At 38.1% G+C, this 24703-nt stretch overlaps 1 protein-coding gene across 1 annotated transcript; it reads right to left on the bottom strand.

Annotated features, from left to right (window-relative positions):
• On the bottom strand, positions 1-24313 carry TMEM182 (transmembrane protein 182). The gene is made up of 5 exons (XM_085320831.1): positions 23960-24313; positions 23477-23576; positions 21951-22049; positions 12603-12740; positions 1-1438 (listed from the first exon to the last, which is right to left on the bottom strand). Exons 1-5 carry the CDS (start codon positions 24098-24100, stop codon positions 1215-1217), a joined length of 702 nt encoding a protein of 233 aa, XP_085176957.1. The 5' UTR covers positions 24101-24313; the 3' UTR covers positions 1-1214.
• Between the last annotated feature and the right edge of the window lie 390 nt (positions 24314-24703).

Raw genomic sequence — 24703 nt, forward strand, 5'->3', positions numbered from 1 at the left:
TACACTCTCAGATGGATTTTATTTCAACTTGGGCACAATGCCAAATAACCAAATTTTTAATACATCACCCCTACTTTTCCATACCATGCATATAGTCGCATCTTCACCCCATCTTCCATACATATGCATGTACATACACCAGCCACTACTACAATACAGAATCCAATCTTTCTSCTTCTGCTGTCTTAGCTGTTTTAATTAGTTTTATTGGGATGGCCAGTAGGCAAGCAAGATTTGGTCTATAATGCAGATTTTTAATATTTAGGAAAACGAAAGCTACATAAAACATATATATTTTCATGGTCTGGATATTGTTTTCACAATAAATCCTTTTTAATAAAAACATCATTTTACATTTTCTCCCCTTCTACTTAAATCTACACAACCAAGAAAATGTGTATCCGAGAAGTCAATTATTCCATCCAAAAATAGAAGTGTTAAAACTTGATTAAAATATGAACACTATAATTCAAAGAACAATTTTGGCATAACTTTAGCTAGTGCTTTAACTATGGCATTTTGGCTTACAGAATCATGCAACAAACAAACACGGATTTCAGGTTATAAAAGTATACATCTTTCATATGCATACAGAAAAGCATGTAATAGAAGCAGTTATGCTTTTACATGTACAGACTAGCACCAAATTGCTGTTCACTGAAACTGTCTTCCTTCTTGCCTTCTTCACATGGATGCCACATGAACAACTGCACTCTATTTTTAAGTGCAGACATGTTTGCTTGTATTAAAGCTAAGGCAAGTAGTGGAAAACAGGAGAGGAGATGGATTGAATTACTGTGTGTGAATATTTTTTTTCTCTCCATCTTGCACCAGTCTCCACAAGCAGAAGTACAAGACAAATACTAAAAAACAAATGTATAAAATCTTTATTTGGCCCGTTTTATGTTGGGCTTTTGGTTGCAGAATATTTTTGCCTTCTTCTGTTTGCAAAATTATCTAATGCTACTAATAGTACTGCATGGAAAACTATGTGTGCATTTTCTAAAGAATTAAAAGAAGCTAGCTAGGGCTGAAGGTTGTTTCTCCCTGTATTGAGCTTTTGTGTCCTTTACCCTTAAACAAGTAACAGAAGAAATTCCAGAAGTGTGCCTGCATACTTAGGATTGCTGTAACGGTAATAATGTATAAAATTCCAGTTTTAAATTGTCATGACATCTCACTACGATTCCAGTATTCCCTTTAGCTAGGTATGACTAGTCTGAGTGCAAATAAATGGTACGTCCTATTAACAAGAAAAGCATTCCTGCTAATAAAGCAAAAAATACTCCTATAGGAGCCAGCATGAAAGACCAGCCATAGCGTACATAAACAGCAAAGTCTGGGCACTCCATTTTTTTCATATTTATGTAGTTTTCCAAATCAGCCATCGCCTGGACCCAGATGACATACATCACAACTACGAGTGAAAACAAGGTACCTGGAAAAAGAAACACAAAGTTTTAACAACAGAGCATGAGACAAATACAGGGTGCACTTACTGGTTACAGTAACACCTAGAAACCCACCAAGGTTTGAAGCCCTGACTGCAAGGCACAGTCAACTGTCACTGGATATTTTTTGCCTTTGGCTTCCCTGTAATAAGCTCACTCTCTATATCATTTCTAATTTGCATTGAAAGACATAAGCCCATGTCCTCTAAGCAGCCCACAACAAAGGACATATCTGGTTTTAATAGGCAGACCAAAACACAGCTGTTTAAGGCCCAAATTCAGGTAGGTATGCACTGTTCTAAATCTGTTGGAGCAGTGAGGAGCAGGAGGGATCACCCAGGAAAAAAACCTACCTTTTCTTCCTAAACTCTGGAATTGTTTCTATCACGATCTTTTGGATGATATATGAAATGGGGAAAAGAGTGGGAAATCTTTGGAGAATCTTTCTATCATCCTCACCTCCCTACTTTATGCTTATTTTAATTAAAAAGGCTTTGTTTAGAACCTACTACATTCAGACTCTACTCAAACATTTTAGAGACAAATTCAGATGTATTTTATTCAAAATCTTCCACATTCTTTATGAAAGACTGGCATAGCAACAAAACCCAGCAATCCTGAAATAATAGCTATGAAGTAGGCTTTTAGTATTAACCTCTGACAGGGTACAACTGTTTCCCGGAATTAATCCACTGCATAATTCACGATGTTTTCCTAACTACTCCTCTGAAAGGCCTTTGGATTGTTTACATATGATAGTAACAGGAGCACATGCCCTTACCAACTCTGTTAATCTCTGTCACCATACACTAGAAGCAAATATAAGGAGAAAGTGCCTTCCAAAGTATCAGTTGCATGCCTAATATTTCATTTTACTTCAGAGGAATGTGGACACTTAAGAAATGCGGGCCTGCAGCACAGATGCTCTAGCAGAAGAGTTGCTGGAAAACTGGGGACACAAGTCTGAATTTTCTGCATGCTTCAGCCTGAACCCACTTGTTCCCTGAGCGCCAGCTGTCATAGTAAAGTTAGGACAGCAGGGCTAGCTATTCAGATATTAAAATATTAGGGAGATACCATCCCATCATGCTTTCATCCTAAGATGCTTATGTTGTTAAAACAACAAGCCAGTGCATACTGCTGAGAACACTTGCTCTCAAAGCTGAGTTAATTGGCTGTAGAGTACAAGTCAGAGGTGTTTGCATTCTCTCCCCAGTCCTGATAAAATCATACTATGTGACCTTACACAACTGTAACATTTTGGCAAAACCCACAATTGCACTTCGTAAGCACCTGTGGATAGCTATTTTCCTCCAGATCTATTTTTGCTGGCCAATGTGATTACCCTTCCCCACTCCCATCCTGAGGTGCTCCCTCACCTCATCCCCACTGCCATTCCTACCAACCTTCCAGGGAACAACTCTTTGTCTTCGCTCCCTCATCCACTTAACGCAAAATCAAGCAGGTGAGCTGCAGCACTTTAAATTGGTGATCTGCTGACATTCTTTTTGGTCCTTTATTGTCAATATATAATAGCTTTACATTGTGGATATCATGAACATCAAACAGGCAAGAGCTCCCAATTCCTAATGTTTGTGAATACTAACCTTTGAAGCTCACCAAAAAAAAATGAGCAGTTAATGAGTAGTTAATCTGAGGCATAATCAAAATATGACTGAAAACCCCAAGGGATCTGCAATTTTTATGAGGTTGAAAGGAAGGAGAATAACTAGATAAAGACTGAGGCAAGCACACTGCCTGTTTATGAAATACACTTCCAGAATTACACTTTTTGCAAAATTCATAACGTTTTGCTCAAATTCATGATGAAGTTAAAATACCTCAACCCTCAACTCTAAGCGTTATAAATTCAATTTTGAAAATGTTTCACTTAAGTAAAATTCAATTTTGATAGAACTTATTTCTGAGGTTATTGGAAACATAGAACTGGTGAAACAACGAGCGGGAAGGATCACCTCAGAGTCAGACATAAAAAATCAGAAATTAAGTTGAAGATTCTCTAAATATAAGTCAAATCAAGCAGAAAAATCCTACAATAGAACATCTAACGATAACAGACAGTGTAGACAACGTAGGAAAAATAGAACCAAACTGAGCTAGTAACTTCTCATGGAAAAAAGTGAAAATATTCAGGGCCAAATTCATAAATGGAGTTACTGGAGACATTAAGATAGTTCTTCACAACTTCAACCAAAAAAGTTTTAGCTGACATTACACCAAAATTGGGAAAGATGCATTGACAATATGGCAAAATCCATACGAACTTTGGAATTTATCTCTCTTCAGTTGGCTGTGTCTGTGTATTTTCAGGTGTTTATGGTCTTATATTTATTGTCTACAAAGGGAGCCAAACTTAATCTAAAAAAATAATAAATTTAAAAAGTAGTGATGTACATTTCTTTACTATTGTAACAGATAAGCATAACCAGACCTTGCACATCTTGAATGGTTTTGACCTCTACACCCTGGACAGACATAAGYTAAGTAATCCAGCTAGTCGGAAGCTTTTGCCATTAAAATAACACTCTTTCAGAGGGTCTTTAAACTCAAAATTAGTGCCCCTAGCTCTTCAAGTACTTTGGAGCAACACTTTCTAGGTAGTTTACAGCAAACTCCACGTAGGTGCAAAATAGCAAGCTGGTGCTATGAGTGGTAAAACAACTTCAGCTAAGCTAGAGTCCATCAGGTGATTTCACAGCTAGCTGCTAACACCTGTGTGTGGTAAATTGTTTGGTATGGAAATTTGCTGAAGAAATGTATGTCAAGCAGAGATAAATGTACTTCTTTAAGAGAGAAGAAAAAGAAAGGGAGAATATGCAAACCATCTTAGTTAATTAAGACACTAGAAGAGTATTTAAGGGTTCTCACAGCTTCAGTCCAGTAATGGAGACTAATTAGTTACTATATTGTTTAGTGTGTTCAAGAAATGTCTTGAACAGTAGAATCAGCCTAAGTAAAAACTAGCCAAGTCCCATTGCCTTCAACACGATTTCAATGGTTAGTGTTTTGTAACTCATAATTAAGTGCCTGACTTCCAAAGAGTTATGATTTCATGGAAGTTAAGAGCCTACACAGAAACTTATTGAGGCTCCTGCATGTTACAAATGGTAACATATAGGAAAAAGAAAGAAGCAGCACTTCTTAACAGGTAGGCTCTCTACTTTGCCCATTCAGTATGGTTTCCCAAGATGTTAGAATATACTAGAAGCAGTGGTGGGAGCAGAGAAGCAGATCACATACTTGCGTTATCACTAATACATCTGCTTGAAATGTTTGATGTTTAGAGCTTGAAGCTTTGGTTCCTTCCTCTTCATTAAGCACTTCAGGTTGTGCTTAAATTTAAGCACATGTGTACATCTCTCTGACTTTTTCCTTCTGGCATCCACACTGATTGCATCGAATATTTGATTCAAAGCAAGTTGTGAGCTTAATGAATGGTTACTAGAGCTTGAACATTTATCTGGTTGTTAGATTCTAAAAGAAGAATGTTTTGTTTCCAGATGAGATCATTTCACGTATGTTTGCAACGTCTCATTTTAACAAAATGGAGGGATGCTCAGAGTTCAAGTGAGGCTTAAGAGAAAACCAGTAACAAGAATAGAATACAAACAATTTGTCCAGGGGACTCCATAGCATACAACATTTAGCTACATATAGTATGTGAGGTATTTTTGTAGACAATATAGTATCAATTGGGATTACACATTATGAATTATAATAATCACGCCAAGTAACAGCTAGCACTTCACATGGTTTTTAGAAAAATACAGATCTAAAGCTGGACTTATCTCCATTTTGTAGAAAGAAAAACAAGGCATCGAAAAAACTAATCTGATATTTAGAGGTTCTGAGCATCTTGCTTTTAATTCTGGTTTTCAAAGGAGTTTTGCTCCTCAGAGTCAAGGCAGATTTGCTTAAGTCACATAACACATTAGTAGCAGAGCTGCTAATAAAGAGAGGTCTTCTGTCTCTCCATCCATTTACCTTGTGCATACAGCTACACTGTTTCTGCTACATTCATCTTTTGTTATTTGTACCACCTGGTGAAATACACTGGAGTGCACATAAATAAAACRAAGTGTGAAGACAATGCAAAGTCTTAATAAGTAATTGTCTATCTTTGGCTGCTTAGGTGCTTCAGACTATCTCACAGAATCACAGAATGGTTGAGGTTGGAAGGGACCTCTGGAGATCATTTAATCTCCCCATCTCCCATCACTGCAAAATCTGACTGCTTCAATTTATGTGTAAGGAATACATTATTTTTGAAGGAAAATCATATATTGCAGAATGTTCAGAATTAGTTTGTTTCTTTATATTTCCTCAGTCACAAGCTTTGAACTTGATTCCGAAGACAGTTATACTAGTAATTCAGAATCAATGGCAAAGCCAATGTAAAACTGAAGTGAGATCAGAATCAGATCTTTTACTGCTGGAGAATATTTTGTTAGATAAAGTTTATGCTGCTTGTGGAAGATGGCATGGAGAAGTCTTCTATTTCTATAGCCACATTACTGCTATGCTGTCTTATTTCTGTACCCACAAATTTTCCTCACCAGCCTGTCTCTTTCTTACAAAATATTAGTCAAGCCAATAAGAACGAAGAAAGCATCCGTTACAAGTGTAATAGGAATACTTGTTCGTTATGAAGGAGAATATACCAAAATGAAAATATATTTATTTTGGGAAATCATTCCTGCTCTTAAACTGACTGTCTATTGTGAATGTCATGGACTTCTCCAGCCAAGCTCGCAGACAGAATTACCAAGATTGAAAAAATCTCCACAACTTCAAGAAGCAGATATTTTTAGGAATAGTTTGTACTACGATCTATTTCTACATTTTCAGTATTTAGATCTTTTTCATAGTGTGCGGGCGTCCATTTGCCCTTGCCTTTTAGTGAATATAAAATAAAACAGCAGTTGCATGAATCAGGAATGATGGGGGAAATTATTCCTAGAACATGAAATATGTCTGAGAGAGATTAAGACAATAAATACTTTCCTCCTCCTCTTTTTCTTGTTCTTTTTTTCCCATTTTGCATTTTTTTTAAGAACACACATGTTTGATACACAGCTCTGTGCAGTGTGATAAGACACGGACTTCTCTGAGGTCACTCTTTTCTGCCTTTTGCATTTATTCTTTTGAATTTCTTTCAAATACGTTTGCATATTGCAGAAGAAAAAGAATATAGAACCTTTAGAAATGTCTATGAATTAAAGAGGCAGTTTGCTGGCCTTTAGTATTTACTCTTCCCATGTAGAAATGCCTTTCACTTGTCAATGGTGAATGGCTGTTTATAGCATGAATCTCTTACTCTGCAGACACGAAGACAACAGGTGCTAGAAAGAATGATGTGAACTTTTTAATTGTGCCTAGAAGTTTAGAACTCTTTCTCTAATTTGAGGAAACTTGTATGCATGGTTTTATACACACACACACACACACATATATATTTATGTATATATATATATACACACACTTTTTTGGCAGCAAACAAGTCATATATATATTTCCAGTTTTGTTTATTCACAAGGGGAATGATTCTGCAATGTTCTGTCCACGTTCAGGGAGCTTGCTTGTTTGACATCGGTGCAGATGGATAGCTTTAATCACCACTCAGATACTTTGCATGAAGAGGCCCAGGGTCAGTTATGGACTTACTGAAGGCTGCTCTAGGTGATTAGGTTATGGCAACTTTTTGCTTTTTCCCTATGACAGTTGAAGCAACTGTAAAGCTTACAGTTTGTATTACCATACCTGCTCTTCCTCCATCCTCTCATGGTGCAGGCACAGAGGTGAGGCCACATGACAGTGACTGTGATATCTCTGAATTAATATGAACTTTTTCCCCACAGGTCTAGCATCTGTAGTTTCATCGGTAGGCTCTGCAGGTAACGTGGTTTCAAAAGCTTAACATTGAGAGCTGCTAGTCAATAAGTTGCCACAAAAACTGATAATTTTGTGTGCCTTCCCATTTGTGAGTAGTGCAGATGTACCTGCTCAATGAGAGAAGCTTGCACCTTTTCTTAAAGACTGAGATAAACAAAAGACAGGTCTATGTGACTCTGCCACAGATCAGACATGAGACCTGCTATCTTGGTACATCTGCTGCTTCCCTGTGGCCTAGAATTGGGACACCATGGAAAGACTCCTGAGCCTCCTTTGGTCCTCAGGGTATAACCTTTTGCTGTTCATCCACATGGGCAGTAGTGATGCTGCAAAGAAGACCTTGCATGGATGATTACAGTGCTCTAAGAGTGAAGCATAAGGGCAGGGGGCACAGGTGATGACGGTCTCAAATCTGCTGCTCTGTGGATAAGGTTTGGGCAAAAGTCAGCACACTCTGTGTATCAACTCCTCAACTCCTGGCCTTGCAGCCAGTGTCATAAGCAGGCTTTGGCTTCTGTGATCATAGGGCCCTCTTTGAGGTATGAAAAGAGACAAAGTGGGGCAAGAGCAACAGGCTCAGTAGCCTTGTGAGGAGAGCTATAAAAAGGGACCATTGGGAGATGGAGATCAAAGCCCCCAGATAACTGGAGGCCAGGAAGAAGAGGGCATATGCATGGGACACAGCAATGAGAGAGGCACTTACACTTCCCTTGAGAAGCAGCACAACTGAAAGCTCATCTCAAATGCTTGTATACAAATGAACGTGGCCTTGGATGATGATGGCATTGCAGATGTACATACAGTGGGATGGCTTGCATTACTGGAGTCTTGCAATGAATGGATATAGACTCTTTAAGAAGGTCAGGTAGGTAAGATGGAGTGGGAAGGTTGCAGTCCACCCAAAGAAATATCTTGAATGCACAGTTTTTTCTAAGGAACAGGGGCTTATAGGTTAAGATCAGAAAGGTGGCCAACAAGGGGGATGTCATGGTGAGTATCTGCTACAGGCTTCCCAACCAAGAAAAGGAACTGGATTGGAAGCAAAGTTATGACTGCAGGTCCAGGTCATCGTTAGGAACTTCAGACACTCCAATATCTGCTAGAAGGGGAGTATAGCAGAGTACAAGCAATCTGAGAGACAGCAGGACTGCATAAAGAACAATTTTTCAAGATAGGTGTTGGACAAGCCAACTAGGGGAAGTGCTTTACTGAACCTGCTACTCACAAATAAGGAAACCCAGGTCAGAGATATGATGCTAGCCATGGCTATAATGGCTATGAAAAGGTAGAGTTTAGCATTCTAGAAGTAAGGAAGTGAATAGGATATTAAAGATCCAGAACTTCAGGAGAATAGTCTTCAGCCTGTTCAGAGAACTGGTAGGCAGGATTCTAAGGGAGGCTGCCTTGCAATGGAAAGGGTCCCAGAAAAGTTGATTGTTCCTCAAGGGCAACTTTCTTAAAACACAAGAGTGGTCCTTCTCAGTGTGCAAGAAATAAAGCAGGTGTAGCAGAAATGAAGGTTAACTGCATACAGAGCTGCATTAGCAAGAGCATAGCCAACAGGTCAAAAATTATCATTTCTCCTCTGTATCTGTGAGACCATATCTGGAATACTGTGTTCAATTTGAGATGGCCCAGACAGATACTGACAAACTGAGGCAATGACACCAAAAAAGGTTAGGGGGATGCAGCATAACGAGAGGCTGAGGGAACTGGAGTTATTTAGCTTGGTGAGGAAAATAGAAACTCCATCTTTTCAAATGGAATAGAGAAAATGGGGACAGACTCTTTGGAGAGCTGCAGTGAAAGCATGAGAAAGAGTGGTCACAAGCTGTAGCAATGAAAATTTAAGGTGGATGTAAGGAAAAAATATTTTTCACAGTAAGGGTGGTCAAACACTGGGCAGCTGTCCAAAGGTGTTGTGAAATAGCAATTATTGGAGATTTTCGAAATTTGACTGGATAAGCCCTGAGCAGCCTGCTCTAACTTTGAAGCCATGGGAAGTGGAACTTGATTGCCACAAGAAGTCCCTTCCTAACTAAATTTATTCTATGACATTCAGGATCAGTTTAGGCTTACTGTTCCTCCAGAATGCAGGTCTATCTGCCCTAACACAGATGGGGTGAACTGTCCTCTGGGAGTGTGTTTCTTAACATTGGTAACAGAAATCTAACCAATTAGTTCAGACGAAATATTTAGCTTTTGGATGGCTAAATAGGTGACCCAAATCCCATTCCTAATAATTTCTTCAGCTGCCATCTAAACCCCAAAATAGGACGGCACATCATGCTACAATTTATTCTCTTCAGTTGAGGCAGGGCTTTTAGCTGCTACTTAATTCATCAGTTAAGGCAGCAAGAAGATACAGATATACATACTTCTTCAGTTCAGTAACAGGATTTAAAATTGCTTCATCTAGCATTTTCATTTACAGATAAATTCAAAGAAGAAATTGACTGTTCTTCCTATCTTCTACCTTCAACCTTCCATAGAACAACCATGGTGATTAACTTATTTCTCAGAAGCCTACTTGTCCCTCCAGTATAACTCCTAGATGAACCTTGCCACAAGACAGCATCTAGACCCTTTCAAAACAGTTTCTATGATTTTTTTCTTCAAATCAGTTGCTGGCTTTTTGTCTTACAAGAACACAGACTTCACCAATGATCTAAGTCACATTACATTTTTTCATTTTCCCACTAAATCTGTGCTTAAATAGACAGCTTAAATCAGGCTGCATCCTGATTACATGTTGAATGTCAAATATGCACTATCCTTCTTCACTCTCCCCCTCAATGTCCTGTCTTCCTTAGGAAGGCATTACAGGCTCCTGAAGGAGCTAAATAAAGGAAAGGGTCAGGTCAGGAGGCAACACTGCAGAGCACACTGCCCTCATCTTTAGAGGCATGCTAAAACATTCCCCTTCTGCATCAGGCTCTGCCTTGTCTTACTCTGCCCCCAAGTTATCCCAGAGTTAAGATACTACCCATTGTGAGTAATTCTTATTGGAAGAGAAACAGAGAGAGCAATTTCATGCTGTCATATCTTTGGGTCTGAGAATCCTTCTTGCTCTCCATTTAGCATAATGTGCCATTGATTAATAATACCACAGGAAACTGAGTTGTTGTCCAGGGCATCCCACCAGACACAGCTTTAACAACTGACAATGCAAAGTATTTATAAGCTCTTCCTATGTCTGCATGTTTGCTCCCTCCAACATGATTTTAATCTATCCTCTGCAGTCAATGCTATAAAACAAGAAAATTTGTCCTAAAACGATTAAAGCCTCAACTTGGCTATGTGAGCAGATTTGAGGGGGAAAATCTCTTCTTTTTCTTAATGTTTTTGTGAGTAATCTGAACTGTTGGACTGAACAAGGATATTTACATGAAGTACCTTCCCCAACCACTCCAGTACGATTAGGGGTGGATGCAGAAGGAAGGGCTCATTTGGGAACTCTGTACCCCTGCCCAAGACAAAGTATCTTGTACTAGCTGAATGGCTCCACAGTCCTACTGCCAATACTTCCTTTTGACAAATCAAAGCATGATTTTGCTAAATATCCTTGCATTCCAACCACAACAATGGTAATAATAATAACACAGCCCTGTTCTGAAGCTCTGAATGAGAATAGTGCTCACTAAGATACTAGGCAAACATACAGCAAAAGTCAAGATTTCTTTTGAAAACCATCTGTTCTGTAGGGATGAAGGATGAGAGGGGCAAAGATACAGGCCCAACATCACACACAAAGATGATAACAGCTCACCTAACTCCAGACACCTAACAAATAGTCTCTCTAGACTTCTTCAGTAAAGGAAAGAGAGATAYGGGGCTCCTTCATAGGGTATTCATGTGATCTGTCTTAGGCACCTATTTTAGAATGACATGTATTTCCAGATGGAGGAACTTCTTACATACTATTTTGGCTGTTACAAATGTTACTGCCTCCTGCAGGCCTCCTAGGGAAGCCAAGGATGACTAGCTCATAATTAGGAGTTTAACTTTCACATACCTAAATTAAGACAGATGAATTGACTGAAGAATATATATTCTCACTTCAGACCTCTAGTCACTGGCTMATAGCACCTTCCAAGTGTCTCCAGGTACATACGCTCTTGTTTCCTCTTTAATAGTGTCTGCAGTTGCCTAGTGATAGGTGAGGTTTACTGCAGACTACAAATACAGGAAAAGAGCAGGATTCACAAGGACTTTTAATCTGCAAATCAGTGAAAATTTACACACCTTAGGATTTCCAATAGACTATGGATATTTTTGTATTTCTTTTAAAAGTGTGGAGGAATAATCCTCAGGGGAGTAAATGCAAGTATTCAGGAGTTCTTTCCAACAATAACATTATAAAATATTGCCCACTCAAGGCCCTTTAAAAGGGAATAATCATCATCAGCCCATGCAGGCAGAGCTGTGAGGTGAAGTGGGTAAGCAAGGTCAGCAGGTCAGTAACACAGGTAGAAACAGAGCCCAGGCCTTTGAGCCTGACATGAGCACTCTACCTAACACAATACCGCTCTCGCAGAACTGACTCCTACACAGTAGAAAAGTGATTGAGCATGTACTATCGTACGCAGCCTACACAACTGTATTTTACACAGCAGCATAACATCTTCTCACACTTTTCCAGATTAATAGAACAGTGCCACAGAGCCGTATTGGCCATATCAACTGAATGCTGGGCTGGTGCAGGTAAAGAGGAAGGTAGAAAGTCACTTATTTGTTGTCATTCATAGAGGTTTAGAGCTCCCACTTACTCATATTTGAGCACTATCTCGTGCACTCCATTCCTATTCAAAATATTCTTCCTACGTTGGTCATGTGAATGGGCTGTGTCTTTCAACTTCTGTAGAATCCACTGTAATCATCTTCATTGCTTTTGTTTCACTGATAAAAACCCCTCTTTAACTAAAGCCCTTGGGAATCCTATAAGGCAGCATTACTAAATATCTTTTTTTTTTAAACTAAAAACGTAGATTGAAATTGCAGTGCAATTCCACGAATCAGCTTGGACTTTTAATCTTAATTCAAAATTAGCTTTTAGAATAACTTCATGACTAAATAACTGTGGAAAGAATCATCTCAAAGGCAGGTGCTGCACAAGCCAAATGATAGAAGCAAAATTTTTTTTTTTACTATGCTTAATATAATTTTTGATCAAGGAAAATAGGGAGACAGCCTTTGTATTCTAATAACTTTAATTGACTAAGCAAACAGCATACCCACCAGCAATGATGAAAAGRCCTCCTCCTGCTTTGTACAGGACATGGCTGGCAAAAGGAGCTGCACAGATGATGAAGAAACTAGCCATCACAATAGTGACCACTCCCAGGAGCATAAGAACTGTCCAGAAACCTCGATAAACTGGAGAAAGGGAAGAAGGAAATGAGAAAAAAAAAGAATACAGTATTTTTTAGAACTTAAAATGTGAAAGAACTTAAATATATGACTTTAAGTCACATATTTGGCTAACAGATTTTTATTTTCTCATTCTTTTTTTACTTCCCTTATTAATGAACCAAATATTCATTCTATTATGTACATATGTCATACACTATGCAGACCAAATTAGGTTTGAACTAAAGTTCTTATCTGATGATCATGGAAAATAAAAGTTATCAAGAATGAAATCCAGCTGCTTAATAGTTAGACAGTATATGCATGCTTAATATAGTCATTAGCTTGACCAAATTTATGCTCTTTGGAAAATGGTATACCAAAGCCGCAGCAATAATCCTCTAGGRTGACTGATTGGACTGAATGGATACAATTGTTTCACCAAAATTAACCAGAAGAAGCAGGAGCTGTAACATCTTGAAATTCTTAGTGCTCAGACCATATCATCAATAAAAATCTGYAAGTTCTCTGTAATTTAAAAGTGGTAATTCTCCTTCCATATAGTAATATTCAACAGAAGAAAATCTAAAGCGGGAGAGAAGAGAAAATAACAAAAATGTAAACTAGGTTCCTGAAGTTAAGTATTTTAAAGCAGCCGAATCCTGCTGTAAAGCTCTTTGTATTTTATTAAATTTAAAATGTGATGTTTCAGAAGTCCCTGTTAGACACTGCCAAGCAGTGTTGAATTAATGGATGCAGCTGGTGATAAATGAGCCGAGAGTTTTGTGACATACTCTGGCCAAAAGAGTCTTTCTAACAATTATTTTTTAGCTAGTTAATTGCACATCCATTTAACAAAGTCATCATTTTACAAATGCTACAAGAGTGACATAAATTTCTCCCATGAATTTAAAAATTGGTACATTAACACAACCCATTAGTAAAATTATGAGTTGCAAAGCTCTCCATCGTCAGATCTGAAAATCTTGAAGCATTGACAATTCAGTCAGTAAAAAACATTTCCACCCAACTGAGGGAAAGCATATAAGCCAGCTGGCAAGTCAGAAAAAGTGAGTCACAAAAGAAACTGCCACTTATCATTTGACAGCACCTACTTACTGTTAGGGCAAAACACAACAAATTAACTATTATATTGGGTTCATATCCTGAAAGTTTCAAATCCAAAGCTTGTTAGAGTCAGCTATTCTGGCATAACTCAGAACCAGAAGGTGCACTAGATATTATTGGTTAGTGTTTCCCACTAATGTGTTCCATAAATCTATAGTTTTTAGCCTGACCAGCCTAACTCACGGTAAAGTACACACTGTCTTGCTTGTATCAGTCTTGTAAATGTATTAGCTGGATCACATTCACCACATCACATTAGCTGCACTTCTTAAACAACATCCTTTCTAATCTGGGCAAAGATTCAGAGACACAATTTTCTGCCACACTGACCAGCAGACTTGGGATAGGAAAGATGAATGTGCTATCATCTGGCTGAAAAAGGCTGGCAGAAGGGTTAAACCTGTCTTGGTTCATATCCAATACAAGACTTCTTTCCATATAAATAAATATTAATGGAAATAGTAGGTAAGAAACAGGGCTCTGGTTCAGCAAAGYAGTTAAGTGTGCATTCTGCTTTAAGTGTGTAAGTCTTATGGGATTTAGGCACCTGTTTAAAGTTAAACATATAGTTAATGATTCACTTAATGGAAATGGACAGTGAATGGAGATCTAGAAAGGTAAATCTCTCAAGTCCTTCAGTCTTGGGCCTTTGAAGTAATTTCATATTATTTTACCCATGAGGCTACTTTGCTAAGCCTGATCGCAATCCCCAAGTCCATGGGACATTACTTCCTCATTTAAAACCTAATGCTGCTAAATCAGTCTATAACCACCCAACTCTTTTACATGGATGGCGTAAGGTACTTCAAAGTCATGCTACATAAGAGGACACATTGGCCAAAATGGACCTTGAAAAATCCTTCTTCAGTAACGTTATGGTCAGTTATCTAAGTCATATGGCAATGTTTCTATTTTCTGAATGGGTGAGGACACAAGCTTCTCCAAAATACAAAATTAGTACACAGTTTCATTACCTACTTTTCACAGAGGAAGCTCTGAAGTCTGTTCCTCAAGCAATGTTACCAGAAAAGTTTGATTTTCTCAAACACTTTTGAAAACTGATTGTAACAGAATATGCTACTTTGAATTACACTTCYTTATATCTTGCAGAAAGGGAAAACTGTCAGCCACAGGGCCTGTTTCAAGAAATAAGGGTTCAGTATACCTGTAAAAAGTGTAAGAAAAGTTTGCACTGTTTTAAGTCTTGCTAAGGCAGTTTATAACATAGTCCATGTCATAGTCTAAATGACAAGGAGTATCCTTGCCTCCTCAAAGGTGGAAGGCAACTAACTAACTTAGTTTCACAGATATGTTTGAGTTAGCTATCTCGAGTGTTTCCTACAGTAAAAGTAGTAAAAGTACAAGGCACTACTGCAGAGTCTGAGGTAACCCTATCCGACTGTTTCTTAGATATCAYTGCTGTACGTTGCAAGAATGCTAACAGAAGGTTCTGTAACACGTCTCAGTATGCCAGCCTTTCATAGGAGCACATCTGCAGTGTCAGGCAGGCCTAAAAATAAAATCGTGCTTAAGGGAAAACAGAAATGCATACGGTACTCTTGTCTTTGAGCTCTGCACCATTTAGTATAGCATGGCAACATTACAGCTGCAGTGTATTCTTTCAAATTGCATGACTTGTAATTTTGCCTTGCTGCTTGCTTTTCTTTCAAAAGATCCTAACTTAGATTCCTCTAGAGACTTCTGCATCATTTGAAAACTAGCAGAAATATCTGGTTTTGAGTAAAGGACTGAATTTTGGAGAAAAGGCTGAACAATAGCAAAAGCCCCTTTTGCTAGTATAGTAGATCCCAGCCCTGACTATAAACTGAAGCCACAGTTTCATATTTGAAGATGTTAAGAGTGCACAATATGAAGGGGCAGCAGTAGTATATTTGCTAAAGTTACACAGTTGTGCCACCTCAGTGTGTAATTTTATACAGTTTTGGTGCACACCTTAGAAGCTCCATAATGGATTATTCAGGAACAGGTCAGTTAACACCACAATCCAACACTCATCTTCAACTGGAGATGTTAACACCAAGCTCATGAAAACATACCAGATACTTTATCGCTCTGGCTGCAAATGTTTTAAAATCCTGACTGCTTAAAAGATTTGGCCCATGTACTTCCTATGACCTACAAAAAACAACCATTTAATACCAAAGATGAATTATTAAGCACTGTGAAGCTGAAAACTTTTCTGAAGCATATGTGAGTACAGTGCTCTGTAATCATCACTACAGATAAGCAAATACCTTGGAAAAGCTGCCTTCAATTTTCACCCACAGRGTCAAGTCCTGAAGTGAATTGTTTCTGTTTAGAATTCACCTTTTTATCTCTTTCTGTAATGCAAGAGACATCAAAATGCAAGAGACCTCAAAATGCTTTTGATGGGAGGTATCAAAATGCCACCTCTAGTATAAAACACATTGTAAGCAAAGTGCCTGAACTGCTCTAAATCAGAAGTATATTCTCTGCAGATCAACAGCCATAAATGAGATCACAGAGGTCAGCAGTAGCACATGAGGTGCAACTGGAAACAGAGTAAACCTTGCAAAACTTTTCTCATTGTTTCTCAATACCCTTTACTATCCCTTAGTAGTAATAATCTCTTATTTAAAATGATCTTAACAGTAAAACAAATACAATATTCACAGTATGAATACATTGCTTTGTTAAATACTTCTTGCTTTATCACTGCTTGGTGGCTGGGGAGTTTCCCAATAGTAAATGTACTGTATTACAATCTCTTATGGGCAATTATGTGACTGTATTACCTAACAGCATTTTTTGCCCTAGAAATAGGTTACTTCTAACATTTCACTATACATTTATTATTTTCAGATGTCATTGYTGATATTTCCTAGATTACTTTAGGTTAATTTCAGCCCAGTAACAAACCTCCCCATAAATTTGATCACACCATTTTAGATGTAATAGTTGCTGAACAAGAATTTCTCTTCAGTCCAATAAACATTCTGTATTCTACATTATATTAAGCACTACTTTAAATGTTGGCAATATGCCCAGTACTGGACAAAATAAGATACTAATGGTCAGGAAAAATAGTACTAGCAGCTACAAATCACAGTATTAAACTAATGGGTCAATGCAGTCCCATTAAATAGCTTCCAATTTGGCTTCGGAAAGCACTAGTGCAATTTACAACAGTTAAGGAACTACTGTTTATTTCAAAAAAAAAAGCTAAAAGAAGTTAACTCAAAAATAAAACTAACGACTTGACTAAGTGCTGGATCTTGCACTTCTTTTTCTTAGAAATAGTTTCACTAAAGTCAATGAGATTACTTRTGAATGAGGACTTCTATATTTTTCAAAAACAGGCCTAGTATTGTCCTATACTAAAAGGAAAAGCAGTGTTATAAAAAATGTGACACTCCTTGAATGTCAGCATTAAGTAACCTAATGACATAATATAATTAATTAATCTAGCTAGTAATGAATTATTATTTCCAAATAGCACAACAGGATGACTCCAACCAATCTGATCATGATTATACAAACATATATAGAAGCATGTTTATTTTAGAATGCAAATGTCACTACTCTAGTGCTTTTTTTGTGGGGCCTAATTTCATTTTTTTTTATTCCTAGCTTGTAATCTGTGGTGCATATGTTTGTGAATCATCATACAAATGAATCTGCTGGCAACACAATGATGTGCTGTATGAGTCTGCTTAATAGTTACACAACACAGTAGCTGTCCCTATAAACCATTGTACCATCATGAAAATTCACTACAGTCAGGCTCCCTCTGACTTCACTTAGATGCCTATTTCAGGTTAAGATAAATGACACAGCCTGAAAATTCCTTTAAGTGCATTAGCATTAACTATAAAAGATAGATAGCACAGCCACAGGCTTCTACACTGCAGTTAAGATGAAGTCCTTTCTCCTGCTCCCAAGATACTTAACAAAACGAGTGAATAAACTAACCCATAATAATTGTGATTAAAAAATACAGCAAGCTACAATTTCAAAGCAGTTCTTTCTAACCCTTCCAAACTGATATGCTGATAGCAGTGATTGAAGGAAATCTTCGACATTAAAACATGCATTCAAAGCCCCACTATAAGCATCACTGTAGGCTTTACATTTCCACCTAAGGTTATAATTCTTGACACATGAAGTGCATAGGCTAGGTTTACACAGCAGGATGAACCAAACCTTTGGTCTAAGGTTTTATAAAGTGTACTAAAACTCTAAACTTCAAAGTCTTCAGTGTCTGAGTGTTTTCAGAACTATCACAAAAGCACATACGGATTACAGCTTAAAACTAACTTATGAAAAAATCTAAATAAACTAAGAGGGCATGGATTCAGTCTCTTTTAATTATGGCCCAGAAAAGCTTTGAGCCAAATTCTTACTGATACTAAAACCAAAGGGGTTATGTCAACAGAGAACTTGGTCCAGCCACATCACTCAAAAATTATCAGAGATTATACGTTCCTCAGGAGACTTAGTTTTGCCTGAGCTGTTCTAAAAGGATGAACTGAAGTAACACAGGACTCCACCAAAAAACCTCACTTGTGTTTCCACTAGGGACTGCAGTTAAACCAAAAATATTCTGATATGATCCCAAAGCCTCTTATGACAAACAGCTTGTAAAAGAACAAGCCATGTGCCTTTGGTTAATTAGAAAGTAACAGTTCTGTTAAAAGAAAGAGATTTTTATAACATTGCATGTTGTACATGCATATTTGATTTTTTTAATTAAGTTTAAAGTTTTTATGTCAGCTGTTTTGTCAGTCCTCAAGTCCTAACAAAAGTAGGATTTGAGGGACTCACCAAAAACACCATAATATATCTTTGTGAAGAGACCAAATGTGGGAGATTTCTTTTTAACTCCCAAAGTGAGCGTTGAGAAAGCTGTGAGACATGAAATGGAAAAGATTTTATCACTAAAAAGTAGAAAAAAATGGCAAAAGGAACAATAACCTCAATCTTTTGGTAGCACATTGTTCTATGTATAGTTGACGCAGGTATTAGATGCAGCCAGTGGATTAGAAATTGTTGATAATTCTCTCTTCTACATGAAATCAAATGCAGCGTTTTCACCGCTGGCTTTCACAGACACAGCATTTCCTTCACTGTGAATCAAAAAGAAGAGGATTCACTTCTTGTATTTCTTAATTTAGTGACTGCAGTTGCAGCAAGGTTTAAAAGTTATTTGCTAAATATCCTGGGCAGAAATATGTCAAATTAGACGAAAGCAGAAATGAGCTTTGAACTAACAGAAGAGAGGATAACATAACCTTCTTCACAAAAAGTTGTGAGAGATTCTTGAACAAGCATACCTGCTATAGTAAATAACTCCACTTGAATGCTGAAAATGAACTGGATGCATTAAAAAAAAATCGGTAGTTTTAATGAGCTCCAAAGCAATCCAATTGTATCTATTTATATAGCAGGAATGGATCTGAATATACTCTACCTAGGCCATCATCTATAGTACAGTTCAGTCTATTTTAATCTCCTAAAATGAAATATAGATAGGTAAATGTTATTTGAACAGTGGTTCTTTTGGCAAACATTAACTAAAATTAATTAATCTTTTGATGGTATTTCTTCTCCCTTCCTTATTCTTTGTTTGTCCACTTCTGTGTAATCATGCAATATAGTTAGAGGATCCTTTGTGAATGTATGAGTGGGAAACAAACTCTGCCTAGATAAATTAGGTGCTTATGATTCTGTCACTTTTAACTGAAAAGATAAACTTTTCTAGATGTGCTGTGAAGTTACAGATTAGATTCTGACTCTGAATAGTGAGGTTTTAATTCTTCCTGGACAAATAGTTTACAATTTCTAAAGATCAACAGAACTGTTATCAGTCTTTTTTTTTTTTTTCCATGTCTGCAGCATAAAGATTGCATTCTGAAGACACTTCAAAATTAGTAAAGGTGTAATTACAGCTTCAGGACAGGAAATCACAGAATCACAGAATTATTGAGGTTGGAATGGACCTCTGGAGATCATCTAGTCCAACCCCCCTGCTCAAGCAAGGTCACCTCAAGCACATTGCACAGGATTGTGTTCAGGCAGGTTTTCACAGAATCACAGAATCAGTAAGGTTGGAAGGGACCTCTGGAGATCATCTAGTCCAACCTCCCTGCTCAGCAGGGTCACCTASAGCATGTTAGACAAGGTTGCATCCAGGCAGGCCTTGAATAGCTCCAGAGAAGGAGACTCCACAGCCTCTCTGGGCAACCTGTTTCAGTGGTCCATCACTCTCACAGGAAGGAAGTTCTTCCTTATATCCAGGTGGAACTTCCTGTGTTTGTGGAAGTGTTTGTACCCACTGCCTCTTGTTCTATTGTTTGGCCTCATCCTCTTGACACCCTCTCTTCAGGTATTTATAGACATTGATAAGATCTCCTCTCAGTCTTCTCTTTTCAAGGTAAACAGGCCCAGCTCTTGCAGACTTTCCTTGTAGGGGAGATGCTCCAGCCCTCTGATCATCCTCGTAGCCCTACACTGCACTCTCTCCAGTAGTTCCCTGTCTCTCTTGTACTGAGGAGTGCAGAATTGGACACAGTACCCCAGATGTGGCCTCCTCAGGGCTGAGCAGAGGGGCAGGATCACCTCCCCTGACCTGCTGGCAACAGTCTTCCTAATGCACCCCAGGACACCATTGGCCTTCTTGGCCACAAGTGCACATTGCTGGCTCATGACCAACTTGTGCATCAAAACTCCCAGGTCCCTCTCCGCAGAACTGCTTTCCAGCAGGTCAGCCCCTAGCTTCTACTGGTGCCTAAGGTTATTTCTCCCTAGGTGCAAAATCCTGCACTTGCCCCTGTTGAACCTCATGAGGTTCCTCTCTGCCCAGCTCTCCAGCCTGTCCAGATCTCCCTGAAAGGCAGGCAGCACAGCCTTCTGATGTATCAGCTATTCCTGCCCATTTGGTAGCATCAGCAAACTTGCAGAGAAGGTACTCTGTCCCTTCATCCAGGTCACTGACGAATAAATTGAACAAGACTGGCCCCAGGACTGAGTCCTGGGGGCACCACTAGCTACAGGCCTCCAAGTAGACTCTGCACCACTCTGCACCCCTCTGAGCTCTGTCCTTCAGCCAGCTCTCAAACCACCTCACTGTGCTCTTCTAGCCTGCACTTCCTGAGCTTACCTGTGAGAATGTTATAGGAGTCAGTGTCAAAAGCCTTRCTGAAGTCAAGGTATACAACACCCACTGCTCTCCCCTCATCTACCAGCCAGTCATTCCATCAGAGAAGACTATCAGATTGAAAGTGATCACTTAAGTCATTGAGCCAGTGGGATAAAAGATACACAGCATCCACACATCACAGGTTATTTTAGAAGTTATATGAAATAGCTATGAGAAGTGATTTCTTCTAAATACAGTTGCAAAAGCCCTTGATGTGATGACATGTGACCAATTTTTAAAGTGAAGCTGTAAAAACAGCTTTCTAGGTAAGAAAAAAAAACAGAAAAGTTTTCAACTACTGTGATGCATTTATTTATTTATATGTATAATGTATATATCTATATCTGTTACTTCACTAGAGTTCTTTAGTGTTAATATCTCAGTTTAACATAATATACGTTTCACTGTCTCAGCTCCCTATAGCATCAGCGGAGAGAGACTGCCACTTCCAGCAGTCTGTGCAGTATATTTGAATTAGTTGACTAAATTTAGACAGTTTCAAGGCTCCACTCTCTCCTTCCTCATAAAGCACAAAAGCGATAGAATTCWATATTGGCTTATTAATTCAACAATAAACAGTTTAGTTGGAATATATAGAAAGAAATATGTGTACAGTGCATTCAGCCACGACAAGATACTTTTTATGTTAGATAAAAAGTACTAAAAAGGAAATTTCTCTCTCTTTTTTTTTTTTTTTGGAAATGATTTCCATTCTGCCCCCATGCTTAATGTGTAGCATTCATTCAAGTGCTTTGCTAAACAGTGACTTAAATATGTATGTTGTAAGTGTGAGAAGTAKGAAACACCAGAACTCTATTAATTAAACTGTGTGGAGTGATAACGCTGTTTTATACTGAAGCATCCAAATTGTTTTCATGAAATTATAGGCATTGTACCCACTTGCAGCAAAAAAAAAAAAAAATACCTACTGATTGCAGAGTCATAGGAGGTTGAGTTGTGTTCATCTCGGATAAGAGGAAATGGTGAGAGGTAAGCATGTGTGCAATTCTTAGAAGGTGACTGGTTGGCTGAAAAAAGAAAAAGAAAGTTAAAGATTAATGTTTTATTGAGTTAATTATAAAATATTTTTTAAATCTTCTTCAAATAGATAAACTGTTTCGCAGGTCAAGATTCCAGGTTCTTTCCCAGGCAGTCACTTCACAGTGTATTTTGCTTTAGTAAGAGATACTAGCCTTGATATCCAGCCAAGGATATTCCTTAAAGGACAACTCGGGCATGGTTTGTGTTACGGGAACAGTAAAGCAGGCTTGCTGGAGGCAAGTATCTGCTACACTGCAATTAATATGCAATGCATATGTGTGCTTTTGTATGCATATGTGCTTTTCTCTTGTGAGAGATAATTATGTCCCTCTCATTATTGCATGTCCCACAAAAAAAGTCTCCAGGAAATTAATTTTTCTTTTGTGAAAGAATAATGAAAAGTATCAAGCATCTTCAGAAATTTTATAGCCTCAACAAATATGAGTTCAGTCTATGGAATCAATAGCCCCAAAGGAGGATAATTTCACCTTTTATATAAAAAGCGTCACCTTCTCCCCTGTGAACGATAAAGGCTGGCTATAGTTTAAACTGCAYTTAATTTCCAATTTATGACTGCAGAATTCTCCAGATAAAGAACAAGCGGAAATTAACAACAGCGAATATTACATTTGTCACCTAAGACTGAGCAACCAATTTAGCAAAATAGTGGCCACTGAAGTCAAATTTGTATGTTGGCACTTGCTTTCCACATGCACTGTAGGAATCCTGCAGTAAGGAAAGGGAGTTCTGTGCCTCAAAGGTCAGGGTCAAAGATAAGAAAAAAAGTTTTGTTTGACCTCTTCCTCATGGGAGATTTTGATGGCAAAGTACTCACTATTTTATCTTCTAGAATCCTGGCATGTAGTGAAAGAAAACAGTACTTTGCAGAGGTACAACATCCTCCTCTGTTCTGAGATCTTCCAAAGTTCACATATATGTCCAGTCATCCATGAATTCAAGTTGAAGGATTCTTCTGGAGATGAAATGTCCTACACCATTCTTACAGTAGAATTTCCCATACCCTCCTTAATCCACTGCTAGAATCAGTTGAAGGAACTCTGCAAGCAAAAACTCATAGAATTTCCTATTTCCCTACGAAAACTTCCCTGCTTATTAAGGAAATAAGCAATCTGTTAACAATAAATTGCAAGAGACCATCCTTGTAAGAATGRACTCATGGTTAACATTACAGACACAATACTTAAGGCAGGACTTGGTAGTTAAGAATGTATGATTTTGTTTTGGTGTTCCTTTTAATGTAGATTAAGAAAGTGTTTGTCAAGAATTTATTTTAGGAGAGCTAAAGAACATTATCACCAAAGATGCCATATGAACTCAGGTGATCCACAAGAAAAATAAAATCAGCTTTAAGATCAAACCACTGTAGATTATGCAAAAGAAAAAAGTTACTTACTGTACCAGAACTTCCACATGCTAGCATTATTCTCTTCCGCATCTCCACTAAACCAACATCTCCAGAAGAAACCTTCATGATGGAAAGTAGCCTTCTCTTCCTATGAAACAAAATCCATTATCATATCATTGGCATTAATTGGCTGAAAAAATCAAGTCCAACTGAAATTAGATGTTCAAGAAAAAAAAATCACTACCACAAAGAAATGTATCTTGTCTGAATATAGGTTAGGAATAACATATATTTGCAGCTACAGTTTCTTTGAAAGTATGTCATATTGAAAAAGCAATAACACACAAGACAAATTAATTTTAGAGTTGATTACAACTGGTTATAACAGGCTTTGGATCATCCTTGTAAGCCCCCAGGAGGTCAGGATGAACATGTTCTAAAGTTCATAAAAAAGAAGGTTCTTACAAAATAAATATATCCAAGAAACCTACACATATAATTCTTGTTATGAATCAAAATACCCATACTAACCCCAGCATCCTCAGGTCCTTTTGAACATCTTCCTATTTCCGTAGCAAGAAGCCAATAGTCAGTTCCAAATGCCACCAAGAAAAGCAAAACCCCCAAAGCTGCAAAGAAGCCTCCAAAAAATATCCCCACACTCAATTTCATTATCAAATTTATCTTCAAACAAATATAAGCACTTTTCTTAATGTCTTAAGAAAAAAAAAACAGAAAAAGAAATAAAATTCTTGGGCAAGTGCCTAAAAAGTAGTTTGGAGAGTACAGCTCATATCTGAAGAAGTTTCTCTTTGCTTGCTTTTCCGTCGGTATTTCCCTACACCCCGTGAGTTGATTTCTGTCCCACGTGGCTGACTCAAGCCTGAGAGATGAAAAGGGCCTTCTATTTTAGGACATGGATGGCAGAGCTTCATTCTGGTTCTCTGTCTGGGCGCGGCCAGTCAGAAATAGCTGACCTTCCCCTAACTAATCAGGGATTGACTTGAAATATTATTGCAGCTGCTGCATCAACACCAGGGGAGATGGAGACGAAGTTGCAATGGCTCTGGCTTTCCATGTAACTGCATTACAGGGCACACACTAGTAGCAAGGACTTCCAAAGTTCAAGCCCAGTGGTGAATTCTTCCCTGGCTGCTAGCAGGGAAGGAAACACACACAACACTTCAGAAGTTACTATTAGCCACAGTACTAAATGACGGCTGGGATTTTTTATGGAAGTTTGAAAGCACGATAGTCAAATTTCCCAGATCTCTT

Source organism: Rhea americana, unplaced genomic scaffold (genome assembly GCF_003343005.1).
Source record: "Rhea americana isolate MKP2758 unplaced genomic scaffold, rheAme1 scaffold_66, whole genome shotgun sequence".
Classification (NCBI taxonomy): Eukaryota; Metazoa; Chordata; class Aves; order Rheiformes; family Rheidae; genus Rhea; species Rhea americana.